The sequence below is a fragment of the Diabrotica virgifera genome, chromosome 3 (genome assembly GCF_917563875.1).
Source record: "Diabrotica virgifera virgifera chromosome 3, PGI_DIABVI_V3a".
In the NCBI taxonomy this organism is placed as follows: domain Eukaryota; kingdom Metazoa; phylum Arthropoda; class Insecta; order Coleoptera; family Chrysomelidae; genus Diabrotica; species Diabrotica virgifera.
This window is the reverse complement of record NC_065445.1, coordinates 213,670,354-213,687,513: the sequence shown is the minus strand read 5'-3', so window position 1 is coordinate 213,687,513 and position 17,160 is coordinate 213,670,354. Positions and strand designations below refer to the sequence as shown.

Here is a 17,160-nt window from a genome sequence, read left to right as displayed (position 1 = left end):
TAAAAGCGCGAAATGGGAAAGAAAATCAGCTCCGATAATGGGATTTGAAATGTCCGCCACTACGAATCGCCACGTAAAATCACGCCGTAGTCCGATGTTTAATGTCAAGTTCACATAGCCGTATGTAGCGATTTTAGTGTCATTGGCCGCGTATAGTTCGTATGAAGTCTTTTCGCGTGCACCCCTTACATATTTTCGCCGGAAAACGCACAGATCGGCATCGGTATCGATTAAAAACTGTTTTTTTGTATCATAGTCTGTTACGAAAAGGCGGCGAGACTTTGGGCTTCGATCGGATGCCGCATTTACCGACTGCCCGCGATGTTTCCCTGGAGCTTGCACGGAGGAGAGCACTTTTGGGCCTGGTCACCAAAACGGTAGTGATACCAACATAATATGTCACTATTATGTTCCCTACTGTCTCTAGGATATGGTCTTCGTCTTAAGTTGCTGCGGTTGCGACGGTATGTTAGCTTGTGCTTGAGCATTTGACAAGCTAGATAGCTGGATTTTCATTTCAGCTAATTCGGCTGTCAATTTCTCTATGGTACATTCAAGAGCGTTAGAAGCTTCTGAAATTTGGGCCCTAGGAGCTATCGCTTCAGATATTGTGTCAGCTAGCTCGGCAACTGCGTCCAAACTAGCTTTAGCTTGAGTAGCTAGAATAGCCTGTGTAGACGCTGGCAGTCTACCTAACCACAGAGACCTTACAATATTGTCCGGTACCGTTGTGCCTGCTAAAGACTGTAAATGTCGTAAGAACTGCGAAGGTCTTCGATCGCCCAATTCTTCATGTTCGAGTAGTCTTTTAATCTTTTGTTGCTGTGATGCACTAAGTCTCTTAATTAATTCTGATTTTACTTTTGCATACCTCTCTGTGGCTGGTGGTGAAACAATGATGTCCCTAACTTCTAATATGTAGGCTGTGTCTAAATTGGCAACTATATAGTTGAATTTGGTTGCGTCACTTGTTATATTTGCCAGTGTAAATTGGTTTTCTACTTGCAGGAACCATATTTCGGGATCGTTGGGCCAGAAAGGTGGGATTTTAACTGAAATCCGATCGACTGAAGCACTAGTGTTGGCACTGGTATTACCGTCCGTCATTTTCGATGTTCACTGTATATTATTAACCGGCAAAAATACATTATTAACACTAACTTTTTTTTAAATCTTCGCGGCGGTTTAAAATACTCGCGGGGTCACCAATATTCCGATAGGTGTACGACGGAATTTAATTAAAAATGGATATAATAAAACAAACGGTAATTTTATTGTTGTAACGAAAATGTGTTTTGTTTAGGTCTCTCGGAAGAAGGGTCGATTGTTAAAAATAAGAGCGTTGGGTGCGACCCAAAGCGGTTGCCTGTCGAGTTGTTACTAAACCACAAACGCTTAATATGTTTGTGTTCTGGTTCTGACCAGCTGTCAAATAAATCACTAGTCTGGCGTACACTTTTGTAGTAAGAAGAAAACAATTTTGGATGCATTAAGAGAGTTGTTGACATAATGGTCTGATATTCTAACTAATTTATGTGGGTGAGAAAACAGATGGGTAAAAGCATCCCTCTTAACATTTGTATTTAAAAATGCATTTCGAATGACTAATGTCGTTTCCATTTTGAGAAAAAATAATAAAGAAATAAGAAAATAAAATTAGCAGAAATACTAATTATAGCGTAATGCTATACTTATAAGTCGAAAACAATCAACTTTAGAGAAAAACTATAAGAGACCTTTTTTGACCAGAATGGTCCAAAAAATTAAAGAAAAAATTGTTCAGGGCAAAAATATTGATTCTTGCAATTTTATTAAAAAAAATTGTTAAAAAAAATTGGCCCACTTTTCACATGGGCGACTTCTTGAACCTTATTCTGGGATGTCTCACGAATGTGATTATGCAAAAAAAATCTCATGGGAATATTTTTCCCTTCGAATCCGCCGTTTTCGCCTTGTCTATATGTGGTAAGATTAGAGGAAGACTGAAGAGTGTTAAAGACAGTATTTTTTGAGAGACAGTAGAAGATCAGTAGGCCGTCCCAGAAAAAGATAGAAGGATGATAAAGAATCAAAGTATCCTGAAATAGTAAAGGCTGCTTGTAGAATTATTTGCATATTTGAAATAACGATGGGAACCATTTTATTTCACTTAAAAATTCGTGAAATCCAAAAACTGAGAAAAATTTAATACCTTTTTTAAACTTTTTAAATAATTGTTTAATTGCGGCTCGTGAAAAAATTCAAATTTTGAAAAATGGCTCGGACCTTAAATAAACTTTTGATCTACAAATGTGTATTGAAACCCATCTGGACGTATGGCATCCAAATCTGGGGAACTGCCAGTGAAACAAATTTACTCAAGATACAGCGCTTTCAATCAAAAGTTCTAAGGCAACTGTGCCAAGCTCCTTGGTACATTTACAACGATAATATACAGAGAGATCTCCAAGTCCAAACCGTCAAAGAAGAAATTGTTTCTCTGTGCTCCAAGTACCACAATAGACTACAGGTTCACCCAAACATATTGGTCACCAATCTCCTGACACCCCTACAGAACAGAAGACTAAAAAGAACAGACACTCTTGACCTCAACACTAACTAATCATTCCCACTTATTACTATTGTACATAGCGAAGGACTTAGCTACCACGCTATCTGCTCCGTATATTGGTAACAATTTTTTGCTAATGCACGATAATGCAAGACCACGTTCACGAACTGTAACCGAATATGTACAACAGATGAATCTTCAGACTTTGCATTGTTCATCGCACAGTCCAGATCTTAACCTGATCGTCAATTTGTGAGACATAATTGGCAGAAGACTACGACAGCGTTTGCCACCTCCTAGAACCTTACAAGAGGTAGAAACAGTAGCTCTCGAGATTTGGAATGACATTGATCAAGACCAAATAGCATACCTCATTTGTAATATATGGATGGAATAGGATTCATAAGAGTTCGAATATTTTCTAGGTTTCGGCAAGCTACACAACACCATATATTCATTTTCTACACGGTTATGAAGATGAGCCTGCAGAAGAACCGATTAGCGGGTACTGTACCTGTCAATCTGGTGTGAGAGCTGTGGGTACTTGTGCTCATATAACCAGGGTGTTATGGCTTTTAGGATTTGCAAGACATCAACCCAATGTTAAGGCTATGGGTACATAATTCGCAAATATTTTACGTGTATCCCTACTTTTTCTGTCTTTACACGGCAAATTACGTGTAATAAAATTCACACTGGTATGGATATGTAAACATTACTAGAATGTCATTCTACTTGAAAATGTCATCATTAATTTAAAGAGATGGGTTTTGAATGTTCTTGGATAACTGTTATTTTTATAATTGCAAATTATTAATTGTTTTTTTTTTTTTTTTTTTTTTTTTCCTGGAAGCCGTCTGTTGTGAACCGGTTGTACTGCAGCCACTTGGCTTATTGTACATCTTCCATTCGTTTATGAAACCCATTCCAGAATTCTGGAACCCTGTACCAGCTTGTACAGGTCTAGTGGGTGGGTGCCATATAAATTTGGAGTCATTTCGATGTCTCCGAAAAGTGTTTGCCGCCTCCGATCCAATGCCTCACAGTCATGCAAAATATGGTTGACTGTTTCAGGTTCTCTGTTACAGAGTCTGCAGCTCAAGTCTCCATGAAACAGCCCCATTGTATGCAGGTGACCCTTAACTGGCGCATGTCCAGTGAGGAAACCTGTTATGACTCTGAGCTGATTCCTGCTTGTTTTCAGCAGTAACTCAGCTCTACTAGCACATGTCCGTCCGATATACATCTTGCCATGTGTGTGACCGGGTACACTCTCCCAGTGTGAGTTGTGTTGGCTTCGAATCCAGGCCATTAAATTTTCCGTGGGCTAAGATGACTAGGTCATCCGCATAGCCCAGGACGTGATGCCTATCGTTGTCGAGTCTAGCGATCAGGCCATCCATGACCAGATTCCACAATAGAGGAGATAAGACTCCCCCCTGTGGGCAGCCTCTGGCTACCTGAGCTGACACTGTATCCCCTAGCAACGTAGCATATATCACACGGCTTCTCAGCATGCAGTCTATCCATCTACAGCTTGTTTCGTCTATTCCTTTTAGACGCATCGCCCTTGTGATCGCTTCGTAGGAGGTGTTGTCAAATGCTCCCTCAATATCGAGAAATGCACCCAACATCACCTCTTGGTTTTCTAGAACGTACTCCACTCTCTGTACAAGATGGTGCAGTGCCGTTTCTGTGTAGACTCCCGCTCGATATGCATATTGTCCCTGATGTATCGGACTTTCAACCAATACACCGTCCCTGATATGCCTATCGAGCAGTTTTTCTAAGGTCTTTAGTACGAATGACATCAGACTTAATGGCCGCAGAGATTTGGCCCTTTCCTGTCCGATTTTGCCAGGTTTGGGTATAAAAGCCACCCTTATCAGCCTCCATGCTTTTGGTATGTACCCCAGCCCTAAACTAGCCTGCAGTATCTTACACAATTTTTTGAAAAGAAGGTCGTTTCCCTTCTGTAGAAGTATTGGATAAATCCCGTCCGGACCCGGTGATTTATATGGCTCGAATGAGTTTATTGCCCATTTGATTTTGTCCTGGTTTATAACTTCTTTTGCCACATGCCAGTTTTCCCTAGAACCATAATTCATGATATCCAGTCCGGTTTGCCATGTGTCTAGTGGTATCAGTTTTGTCTCAGACTCAGGAAAGTGCACCCTGAAAAGCTCTTTCAGGGTGTCTTCACCATTCTGAGTGTATTCACCTGACTCTTTTTGGAGCGAGGGAATACTTATCTGAGGGTCCTTTGAGAGAACTTTATGGAGCCTTGCCATTTCTGAAGTCCCTTCTATCTCTTCACAATGCCTTCTCCACGATTCTCTTTTTGCCCTTCTCAGTTCCTTATTGTAGTCAGTCAGAGCTTTGCGATAATCGCCCCACTCGCCTGACCTTTTGGCGAAATTAAATTTTCGTCTAACCTCTGTCCTTTGATTTGCAAGATTATGATTCCACCAGGGAACTTTCCTGTTGGAATTCCTCACTATCTCCGGACAGTTGTCTTCGAACGCTGACGTGACAATCTCTTGAAATTGTTCGGCAGCCATGTCTAGGTCCAATGTATGCCTTATCTTCCCGTTAATCCTGCCTAAGCTATATTCTATGTCTGCTTGATATGCTTCCCAGTTTGTTTTACGAGGATTACGATAAGTTTCCTTGATAAGCTCATTGCCTGTCATTTCAAAACAAATGTGTCGATGGTCTGAAAAGGACACCTCATCTGAGACATGCCAGTTTTTCACAGTTCTAGCCACGTTAGTCGTGGCAACTGTTATGTCAATCACCTCCTTCCGTCGTGAAGTCACGAAGGTTGGTTTGTTTCCTACGTTTAATATGTCTAAATTATGTTGCATTATAAACTGTAGTACTGACTCACCTCTTGCATTGGTGTTTGTACTGCCCCAAGTCAGATGGTGCGCATTCGCATCACAGCCAATGATCAATTGCAATCCATTTTTCCTGCAATCTCTCACTAGCTGCTCCAATTCCCTTGATGGTGGTTGTTCGGGATCATCATATGGGAGGTATGCTGATCCGAAAACTATCTGCTTCACCCCTCCTCCATCCATGATCTTCATCTTTACCGTGGTTAAATCCCTGGAACAGTGATTTAACAACGGCAGTGTTTTGATGTTTCGTTTGACTATTATGCAAGTTCTCGGGACATCGGCAGATCGGCTATATATAAGCTCTCCACCAATACCCGATAGACCTCTTATTTTTCCCTTGTAAACCCAGGGTTCTTGTATCAAGGCTACATCAACCCTTCTCATGGCGACAGTAAGTTCTGCCGAAGCTGACTTACTGTGCTGGAGATTCGCTTGCAGGATTCTGATTAATTCAGTTAATAAATGTGATAATTTTTTCACTTATTATGTATTCAGTGATTGTAATAATTTATTTGTACAACAAAGACTAATACTCAATCGAGAAAAGAGGAAAAGTGTTAAAGTGATTTTTTAATAATATATTGTTATGGAACGCTTACAATTTTGAACATCTTTAACAACAAAATACTTGGATCACAGAATATATTATCCTGATGTATTCTCTGCTTGGATCTTCCACAAATAATACACAATAAAAAACTTTTTATTAAGTTCACGTCTTAAATCAAGTATTTATCAAATACACTATATATCAATAATATTTAATCAATAACTCAACATAATCCCGATGCAATGTCAAATATTTAAAATTGTCACTGATTGTCAGTGTCTGACTGACAATATATGCTGACAATATTATATTCGGCTGAGTGCTTTGTAAGACAAAGATAGATTTGGAAAATATTACCACGGCATTGTGTTAATTTTTTTCGAATCCTGAAAAAACCAATAAATATTTTTGAAAAATTTAAACGCAGAATGAAAGACTAAATTATTACCGAGGGCCGAAAGTCCCTTAGAATAAATAAAAAGTTTATTTTTAATGATATATTTGAAATTAAAAATAACACTAAATTTTCTCTTACTTTTTCACCCCTGTAACTTATTAAAATAAACATTATAGAAGTTCTCAGGGACTTTCGGCCCTGGCTAATAACGTAATCTTTCATTCTGCGTTTAAATTTTTCAAAAATACTTATTAGTTTTCTCAGGATTCGAAAAAAAATGAATCCCCATTTGAATAGCATTGCAGCCGAAAATACGTACCGATCCTCTTAAGTATCCTGACAGGTCGTTAGTTAACACGACATATATTATGCATCTAACCGAAATCAGCAAAACCTTAACGTACAGATAGTCAAAGATGACTTAACAACCCGATTTTTCTATAGACAATTATTTTAATTAATATTTAGCGTTTACTGACTACAAGGTACTTTGTTTTTTCGTATTGAGATCAAGTCCATGCTCTCGATTTGTCTTATATCTGATATGCGGGACAAGTTTTATGTCAGTTAATGCATTTTTTATGTTTCGACAACTCTTTCTTTAGTTCTGGACCATGCTACGGGAGGAATTCCCCATTCCCCCCTAGACACGCCACTGTTCAGTATTATTCTAAAGATACGGCGTAACTGCAGCTTTGCTGCTATTGGATAACTGTTGATGATAAGCATTCATAAAAACATGATAATTCTTATATTGCTCTAGTAGCACATTGTATAGCACTAGTAGCATATAGCATTCTATAAATCTAGTAGCATTTCTTTAGTTTTCTGAGGACTTTTCGGAGCGTTTCTGAAGACTAAAATACGATGCATCTATTTTCATCACGAATTCATATACAAGACGCAAGTATGGAGTCTCTCGTCTTCCAATAATAAATATTTTCGTTCACTTGATCGTGAATTAGTGCACTTAACATAAACCGAGCAGTCGAATCCAATAACGTCAGAAGGCTGTAGCTCGAGAATAGTAGTTATTCAGACCTGGGTCCCACGAACTTTTTTAATCTACCCATCGAGAAGTATCATTGACCAAACTTTCGTTAAATTTGACCGGAACCACTTTTTCATAAGGAGTGTTGAGGGGTCCATTCACACTTCTACCTACGGCTTTTCGTCAGTGTGCCTCCGTAAATGTTTTTTCAAATGTCTATCTCGATTAAACTGCTTAAAACAAATTTCACACTTGTAAGACTTTTCTCCAGTGTGTATCCTTAAATGTCTTTTCAAATTTCCATTTCTACTAAATTGTTTAAAACAAATTTCACACTTGAAAGGCTTCTCTCCAGTGTGTATCCTCAAATGCGTTTTCAAACTTGCAGCGTGACTAAATTGCTTGCAACAAACTTCACACTTGTAAGGCATCTCTCCAGTGTGTATCCTCAAATGCGTTTTCAAACTTCCAGCGTGACTAAATTGCTTGGAACAAACTTCACACTTGTAAGGCATCTCTCCAGTGTGTACCCTTAAATGCGATTTCAAACTTCCAGCGTGACTAAATTGCTTGGAACAAACTTCACACTTGTAAGGCATCTCTCCAGTATGTATTCTCCAATGCCTTTTCAAAGTTCCTGCTTCACTAAATAGCTTGGAACAAATTTCGCACTTGTAAGGCATCTCTCCAGTGTGTACCCTTAAATGCCTTTTCAAATGACCATTTCGACTAAATTGCTTGGAACAAATATCACACTTGTAAGGCATCTCTCCAGTATGTATTCTCAAATGGCTTTTCAAATTTCCTGCTTCTCTAAATTGCTTAGAACAAATTCCACACTTGTAAGGTATCTCTCCATTATGTAACATTAAATGCCTTTTCAAATTGCCATCTTGACTAAATTGCTTGGAACAAACTTCAGACTTGTAAGGCATCTCTCCAGTATGTATTCTCCAATGTCTTTTCAAAGTTCCTGCTTCACTAAATTCCTTGGAACAAACTTCACACTTGTAAGGCATCTCTCCAGTGTGTACCCTTAAATGCGATTTCAAACTTCCAGCGTGACTAAATTGCTTGGAACAAACTTCACACTTGTAAGGCATCTCTCCAGTATGTATTCTCCAATGTCTTTTCAAAGTTCCTGCTTCACTAAATTGCTTGGAACAAATTTCGCACTTGTAAGGCATCTCTCCAGTGTGTACCCTTAAATGCCTTTTCAAATCACCATTTCGACTAAATTGCTTGGAACAAATATCACACTTGTAAGGTTTCTCTCCAGTATGTATTCTCAAATGGCTTTTCAAATTTCCTGCTTCTCTAAATTGCTTAGAACAAATTCCACACTTGTAAGGCATCTCTCCATTATGTAACATTAAATGCCTTTTCAAATTGCCATCTTGACTAAATTGCTTGGAACAAATTTCACATTTATTCGTTTCTCCAGTGTGCACTCTCAAATGTTTTTTCAAATTACTCGAATTACTAAACTTCTTACAACAAATATCACACTGGTAACGTTTTTCTCCAGTGTGAGTTACCAACGATCTTTTGGATTTCGTTTTAATCTCGTTCTGACGTAACCCTAAAATAGAAAATCAAACTATAAGACTGGCACGGTAAAAGCGGTGGTAGATAAGGTACATTTTCAATGTTAAGTGGCTGGGAGAGAATAAAATAACACAGCTTTATTTTACGGACACCCAATTTATTCTAATCTCTAATTCTGTTCTTTTCAAATATCAAAATATGTTCTTGCAATCACACACTAGCTGCTTATTCATCACCCATGCCTCAAGCTCATTTATTATCATTTATGCATCGAGCAGGTTGTAAAAACCATCCCCGTTTTAAAAACCGTAAGTAATTTGTTCAAAACTGTATCCGGTGCTCAATAATTTTTATACAATGCATGCATTTGTAGAAGTTGCTTCAGGTAGCTTAGTCCGCGAGATATTTTTCGATATATTCTACCTTCTTAGCACTGTTTATACAGAATACAGAGTGGGCCAAATAAAAGTGTCCACCTCGATATTTGGCAGTATTTACTAGATTTTAAGAAAATAACGAAACAGGTTGATTTTTGATCTAAGGGGGACACATTTTTACGGTACATACATCTGTCATTTGTCAATCCCCTCCCTTCCACATCCCCCACCCCTTTAATTTTAAATAGGGAATAGGGGTCGTGTACTAGCTCATTTGAAAAGTTATTCAATTCTCTATTCAGTAATATTAACATTGGCATAATTATTTGTACAGGGTGTCCAAGAAAAATTATTTTAAATTAAATTAATTGACACAAAAAGAAGAATGTATGTAATTTATTTAAATCGAAAAACATTCTACTGCTGACAGAAAAGAGGAAAAAATGTTTATTTGATAAATAAACATTGTTTGCTGCTTATATTCAATATTCAACCTACCAAGAGGCAGATGGGTGGCAGCTTGAACATTGAAAGTAAGCAAAAAGCAATGTTTATTTATCAAAAAATATTTTTTTCTGTTTTGTGACAGCAGTAGAATGTATTTTGAATTAAATAAATTACATACGTTCTTCTTTTTGTGTCAATTAATTTAATTAAAAAAAAAATTTTTTCGGACACCCTATATAAATAATTATGTTAATGTTTATATTACTGAATAGAGAATTGAATAACCTTTCAAATGAGCTAGCAGCACACGACCTCTATTCCCTATTTAAAAATATGGGGCGGGGGATGTGGAAGGGAGGGGGTTGACAAATGAGATGTATGTACCGTAAAAATGTGTTCCCCTTAGATCAGAAATGGACCTGATTCGTAATTTTCTTAAAATCTAATAAATACTGCCAAATATCGAGGTGGACACTTTTATTTGGCCCACTCTGTATACAACACAACCTAGAAATCGTTGCCTCTAACATTGTGAACTTGCCGTGCTATTCACCATTTCACCCATGGTAAATGGGAGAAATGGTGAACTCGGGCAACGGCAATATGGTGAAGGCCTTTTCCAACACGTATACCTATTTCTAGAGACGCTGCTGTTTCAAATTTGGCCAAGTCCAATTTTTTTTATTGGTTTGGTCCGATCTGTTTGGTTTATAGTGATTAAACAAAAACAAACTACTTGCAAGACGATGATAACGGCGCGGACGATAAAGATTATTGTTGAGTAGGGTGTGGTGAACTGTACAGTTACAATAAAAAGGACGTGGATTGGATCAAATGTATTAGCTGCCAACTTTGACGACGCGAAGACTGTTCAAAATATAAATCCTGGGCCTCAATTTTTGACCTTTCGCTTCGTTATCGAACGTATTCGCTTCGTATACTAAACAGATGCGAAACAAATACGTTCGATAACTAAGCGAATGGTCAAAAATCGAGGCCCATGTATGTTATAATGTGGTAAAAAGCAGGAGTAGTAAGTTCACTATTTCACCCCAAGTGCCTTCGCCATTTCACCCTTATGTATGGGTGAAATGATAAATTAAATAAAAATAAATATTGTTATTTTTTCAAACATTTGTAATGTCTTCAAGAAACTATGACACTGATAAGTTGTTGCTAATATGTTTTGTGAAAGAAGTGTATTTTTATTAAACGCTTTTCTTTAGTTCAATCGTTTGCGTCAAATTTTTAGACGTTAATTTGACTGCCTTTTCTTCAATGCAAATGAATGAAATTTTGCAGTCATATGCATTCGCGGGAAAATACACGAATAGTCAATAATTTTTTTTTTATGTTTTTATTAATTGTTTAAATAAAAAAAAAAGATTTTAATGGAAAATGCTTAAATTCTCTTGTTTTTTACAATGTAGAAACTTAAAACTTTTACAGATTGTAGCTAATTATATGAACTATACAAAATTTCACTTTTTACGTTAATTGTTTACGTTATGTTTCATAAATAAACAAAGTTTCAAATGACCGCGCAGAAACCTTATGGGAAATGGCTCTCTGTCAAATGCTCTGAAACTTTAGGTTCTGGTAGTCCTTGATGTGTAGAACAAAAGATTCAATGGGCGCGTAGCTCCAAAAAATCATGGTTTTAAGATATAAGCCTCTGAAGTTATAGGTACAATGAGGACGTTTGAGCTGGAATAAATTTTCTCGATAATGGGCAACTCTGGAGGTAAATTACGAATCAGGTCGGTTTTAATTTTTAAATTATAATTTTTTGGCATATATATCATACTAGTGACATCCATCTGGGCGAGATGACGCAATCGATGATTTTTTTAAATAAGAATAGAGGTCGTGTCATAGCTCACTTGAAAGGTTATTTAATTTTCTATGTAATAATATAAACATTAACATAATCATTTATACAGGGTGGCCAAAAAATGTTTTTAATTAAATTAATTGAGTGGGGATTGGAAATTAATGTGGAAAAAACTAAATACTACCCATAGGAACTGAGTTATCCAATATGGAACTAGAAGATAATGAAGAAATCACATCCTATAGTGAATACACATAGGTACCTGGGAGTAATCTTTGATAGAACGGGAAAAGACGATGACGAAATAAAGAAAAGGGTAACACAAGCTAGAAGAACAATTGGCTGCCTAAATGGAATACTTATTTGGAGCTCCGAAGCTATCACACGACCCCTCTTCTTATTTAAAAAGATCATCGATTGCGTCATCACGCCCAGATGACGTCACTACTATGATCTATATGCCAAAAAATTATAATTTAAAAAGTAAAATCGACCTGATTCGTACTTCATCTCTAGAGTCACCCATTTTCGAGAAAATGAATTTATTCCAACTCAAACGTCCTCACTGTACCTATAACTTCAGAGGCTTATATCTTAAAATCATGATTTTTTTGGAGCTGCGCGCCCTTTGAGTCTTTTGTTCTACACGTCAAGGACTACCGGAACCCAAAGTTTAAGAGCATTTGCCAGAGAGCCATTTCCCATAAGGTGTCTGCGGGGTCCTTATCCAGTTTTTTTCATAATTTTTTTTCCATATTTTATAGAGAGCGGCATATTCTCTGTCAGACAGCTGCGGTACCTGCACTTTACGCCTAAAAGTATATTTTCGTATGTTAGTATTTTGTCGTCCAAACTCGTAGGTGCTACGTCGCAAAACCCAGGTTTTCATGTATTTGCATGATATAAGAGAAAATTGCGTTATTTTATGGCGATTTAATGAACTTTCTCGAGTATTCTTAAAACAAATTTCACACTTCTACAGGTACGTATCCATTAGGTTGGTGCTCCCTTCAGCTGCTGGATACAGCTGCAATCTACTCGGTGGGGGTTTACAATGTAGAGGAGCGCATGCTGTATCCATTCGAGCAGCTACACGGAGCTCCAACCTAATGGATACGTACCTTATGGCTTTTCTTCAGTGTACATCCTTAAATGCTTTTTTAAATGTCCATCTCGATTAAACTGTTTGGAAAAAATTTCACACTTGTAAAGCACCTCTTCAATATGTATTCTCAAATCTCTTTTCAAATTTCCTGCTTCTCTAAATTGCTTAGAACAAATTTCACATTTGTAAGCAGTGGGGTAGCGATAGATCAGCGGGCCCTGGTTCCAGTTGGGATGCGGGCCCTCCCGCCTAGTAAAAACACATATTGTATATCAAAAGTTTTTAATAAGCATTAAATATAAATCATCATATATCATATATGTATATTTATAAAAATTCAAGCTAATTTATAGTCTATTTACTCACGGTTTTTGCTGTAAATTTTAACGAACCGCTCGGATTAAAATGAAATTTGGCATACACATAGCTAACATGTCAAAAAAAAGTGATACCTATTGTACCAATGTGAGCTTTTGTCCTGAGGTAAGTCCGGAATTGGATACACCGACTAATTCTAAGCAACTTCAGCTCTATAGAGTTTTTTCACTAAGCCAATATTTTTAGACCCAATATCAACCCAATGTTAAGTATCCTGATAGGTAGTTAGTTAACACGACATATATGATGCATATAATCGAAATCAGCAAAACCTTAACGTACAGATAGTCAAAGATGACTTAACAAACCGATTTTCCATAGATAATTGTAGTTAATATTTAGCGTTTACTGACTACAAGTACATTGTTTTTTCGTATTGAGATCAAGACCATGTCCTCTACTTGTCTTATATCTGATATGCGGGACAAGTTTTATGTCAGCTAATGTATTTTTGATGTTTCGACAACTCTTTTTTTAGTTCTGGACCGTGCTACGGGAGGAATTCCCAACGTAACTGCAGTTTTGCTGCTATTGGATAACTGTTGATGATAAGCATTCATAAAAACGTGATAATTCTTATATTGCTCTAGTAGCACATTTTATAGCACTAGTAGCATATAGCACTCTATAGATCTAGTAGCACTTCTTTGGTTTTCTGAGGGATTTTCGGAGGTTTTCTGAAGACTAAAATACGATGCATCTATTTTCATCACGAATTCATATACAAGCCGCAAGTATGGAGTCTCTCTCCTTCCAATAATAAATATTTTCGTTCACTTGATCGTGAATTAGTGCACTTAAAATAAACTGAGCACTTGAATCCAATAACTTCAGAAGGCTGTAGCTCGAGAATAGTAGTTATTCAGAATCAGGTTCCACGAAATTTTTAATCTACCCATCGAGAAGTATCATTGACCAAACTTTCGTCAAATTTGACCGGGGCCACTTTTCCATAAGGAGTGTAGCGGGGTCCTTTCACACTTCTACGGCTTTTCTTCAGTGTGCATCCGTAAATGCTTTTTTAAATGTTCATCTCGATTAAACTGCTTAAAACAAATTTCACACTTGTAAGGCTTTTCTCCAGTGTGTATCCTTAAATGTCTTTTCAAATCTCCATTTTGACTAAATTATTTAAAACAAATTTCACACTTGTAAGGCTTCTCTCCAGTGTGTGTTCTCAAATGTCTTTTTAAATTTTCTGCCACTGTAAATTGTTTAGAACAAATTTCACACTTGTAAGGCAGTTCTCCAGTGTGCACCCTTAAATGCGTTTTCAAACTTGCAACGTGACTAAATTGCTTTGAACAAATTTCACACTTGTAAGGCATCTCTCCATTATGTATCCTTACATGCGTTTTCAAATGACCATATTGACTAAACTGTTTAAAACAAATTTCACACTTGTAAGGCATCTCTCCAGTGTGTATTCTCAAATGTCTTTTCAAATTTCCATCTTGAGTAAATTGCTTGGAACAAATTTCACACTTGTAAGGCATCTCTTCAGTGTGTATTCTCAAATGTTTTTTCAAATTTCCTGCTTCTGTAAATTGCTTGGAACAAATTTCACACTTGTAAGGCATCTCTCCAGTGTGTATTCTCAAATGTCTTTTCAAATTTCCTGCTTCTGTAAATTGTTTAGAACAAATTACACACTTGTAAGGCATCTCTCCATTATGTACCCTTACATGCGTTTTCAAATGACCATATTGACTAAACTGTTTAAAACAAATTTCACACTTGTAAGGCTTTTCGCCAGTGTGTATCCTTAAATGTCTTTTCAAATCTACATTTTGACTAAATTGTTTAAAACAAATTTCACACTTGTAAAGCTTTTCTCCAGTGTGCATCTTTAAATGCGTTTTCAAATGTCCATTTTGATTAAATTGCTTGGAACAAATTTCACACTTGTAAGGCATCTCTCCAGTGTGTATTCTCAAATGGATTTTCAAATGTCCGTCTTGAGTAAATTGCTTGGAACAAATTTCGCACTTGTAAGGCATCTCTCCAGTGTGTACCCTTAAATGCCTTTTCAAATGACCATTTCGACTAAATTGCTTGGAACAAATATCAAATTTATAAGGTGTTTTTCCAGTGTGCACTCTCAAATGTTTTTTCAAATTTCTCGAATCATTAAACAGCTTACAACAAATTTCGCACTGGTAACGCTTTTCTCCAGTGTGTGTTACCAACGACCTTTCGGATTTCAGTTTAATGGCGTTCTGACGTAACCCTAAAATAAAAAATCAAACTATAAGACTTGTACGACGGTAAGGACGGTGGTAGATAAGGTAAATTTTAAATGTTAAGATACATTTTTACTGGAGCGGCTGGCGCGTTAATTGCTGAAAGATCGTCGCTGAACAGGTTTGTCAGATTGGGCTCTTTTCCTACAATTTTGGGGTAATTTGAAAGCGTCTAGGGGAATTTCTTTAAGCAGAAATGGCTGTGGGGGAAAATTATGGATGATTTTAAGGGGTCATGGTAAATTAAATTTGCTAATGCACATAGAACTTTATATTATACTCTCATATAGTCAAAGACAATCATCATCATCATCATCATGCAACCTCTTCTGTCCACTGCTGGACATAGGTCTCTCCCATTCTTCGCCACTCTGCATTTCAGTACTGCACGCTTTTTCCAACACTTCCTTCTACAAAGCTTGCTAAAAGAAGCCATCCCAATAGAAAAATTAACACCAAATACATTAGGTGCCTCTTTGGACACGGAGCAGTCAACTCTAAGCTTTATAAGATGAAATGGGCCACATCCCCCCTCTGTGACTGCAGTGACAGTTTTGACGACTTTAATCACTGGATTTTTCAATGCAGTCATAATTCTAATGCCACCTCTTACCTTATTACGGAACTAACGAAACTAAAAATCCCGTTTCCTCAAAATTATCTTTCCATTATGCTGGAGTGCATCCATAATCCCGAAGTAAGAGCTATTTTTTGTAACTTTTTAGGTCGTACGAGGAGACGCTTATAATTTCCTCAACTTTTAGGTCTGTATCAACCAATCCAAATTTTATTCAGTTAGGTATTAAATATATATGTATAGATTTGTAAAAACTGTATTTGTACCAAATAATTGTATTCAGTTACTGTATTTATATGTACAGATTTGTAAAAATTGTATTTGTACCAAATTGTGTTCAGTATAAATTTTCGTGGCAAAACGGGTTCCTCCCAAAGCCAATAAACCAAAAAAAAAAAAAAAAAAAAACGTTACTAGTTACATGTACGGAACTACCGTTTTTTAGTTGCCTACTCAATTCAGTACAAGGATCAGATACATCAGTATTTTGTAATCAGTATTTGTACTCAGTACCACTGAGAACCGGTATCAATAGTAACCGTTACACGTTTGCACTTATTTTGCCCGTCTCTATTCGTTACGGCGACAGCCGATGGTCGGGTTAGCTTGTGTTTAATATGCGGTACGCTAGAAAAATAACTGCACAGGTCACCCGTCCCACCGGCGCAGGTTGTGACTCGCTTAGGTTCAATATGCGCCGGGGCTAAGATACGTTTTTACTGGAGCGGCTGGCGCGTTAATTGCTGAAAGATCGTCGCTGAACAGGTTTGTCAGATTGGGCTCTTTTCCTACAATTTTGGGGTAATTTGAAAGCGTCTAGGGGAATTTTTTTAAGCAGAAATGGCTGTGGGGGAAAATTATGGATGATTTTAAGGGGTCATGGTAAATTATTTTGCTAATGTACATAGAACTTTATATTATACTCTCATATAGTCGAAAACAATCATCATCATCATGCCACCTCTTCTGTTCACTGCTGGACATAGGTCTCTCCCATTCTTCGCCACTCTTCACGGTTCTGTGCTTCTTGTTGCCATTTCTTGGATATTCGGTTAATGTCGTCCATCCAGCGTATTGGTGGTGCGTTTGTCTTCTCTTGGGCGCCAATCAATTAGTTTTCTGGTCCATCTTGAGTCTTTCAGTCTCGCTATGTGACCTGCCCAATTCCATTTCAGCTTGGCTATACAACGACATCAGTGATACCTGTTCTTTTCCTTAAGTCTTGGTTCCTTATTTTGTCACACCGAGAATCGATCTTT

The 17,160-nt window shown here is 37.3% G+C and overlaps 2 protein-coding genes across 3 annotated transcripts in view; both read right to left on the bottom strand.

Annotated features, from left to right (window-relative positions):
* Positions 1-423: 423 nt before the first annotated feature.
* Positions 424-1,107, bottom strand: LOC126882686 (uncharacterized). Its single transcript, XM_050647662.1, has one exon. The coding sequence runs from the start codon at positions 1,105-1,107 to the stop codon at positions 424-426; it is 684 nt and encodes a 227-aa protein (XP_050503619.1).
* Positions 1,108-7,051: 5,944 nt separating this feature from the next.
* The window catches only part of LOC114330806 (zinc finger protein 271-like), a 36,906-nt gene continuing 26,797 nt past the window's right edge, over positions 7,052-17,160 (bottom strand). Inside the window, exon 2 of one of the 2 annotated variants that reach the window (XM_050645850.1) lies at positions 7,052-8,974. In XM_050645850.1, the coding sequence (XP_050501807.1) occupies positions 7,563-8,974 (1,412 nt within the window). In that variant the 3' untranslated portion in view covers positions 7,052-7,562. Of the gene's footprint in view, positions 8,975-13,024; positions 15,312-17,160 lie in introns of those variants that run through there. The other variant, XM_050645851.1, reaches the window with a different exon arrangement.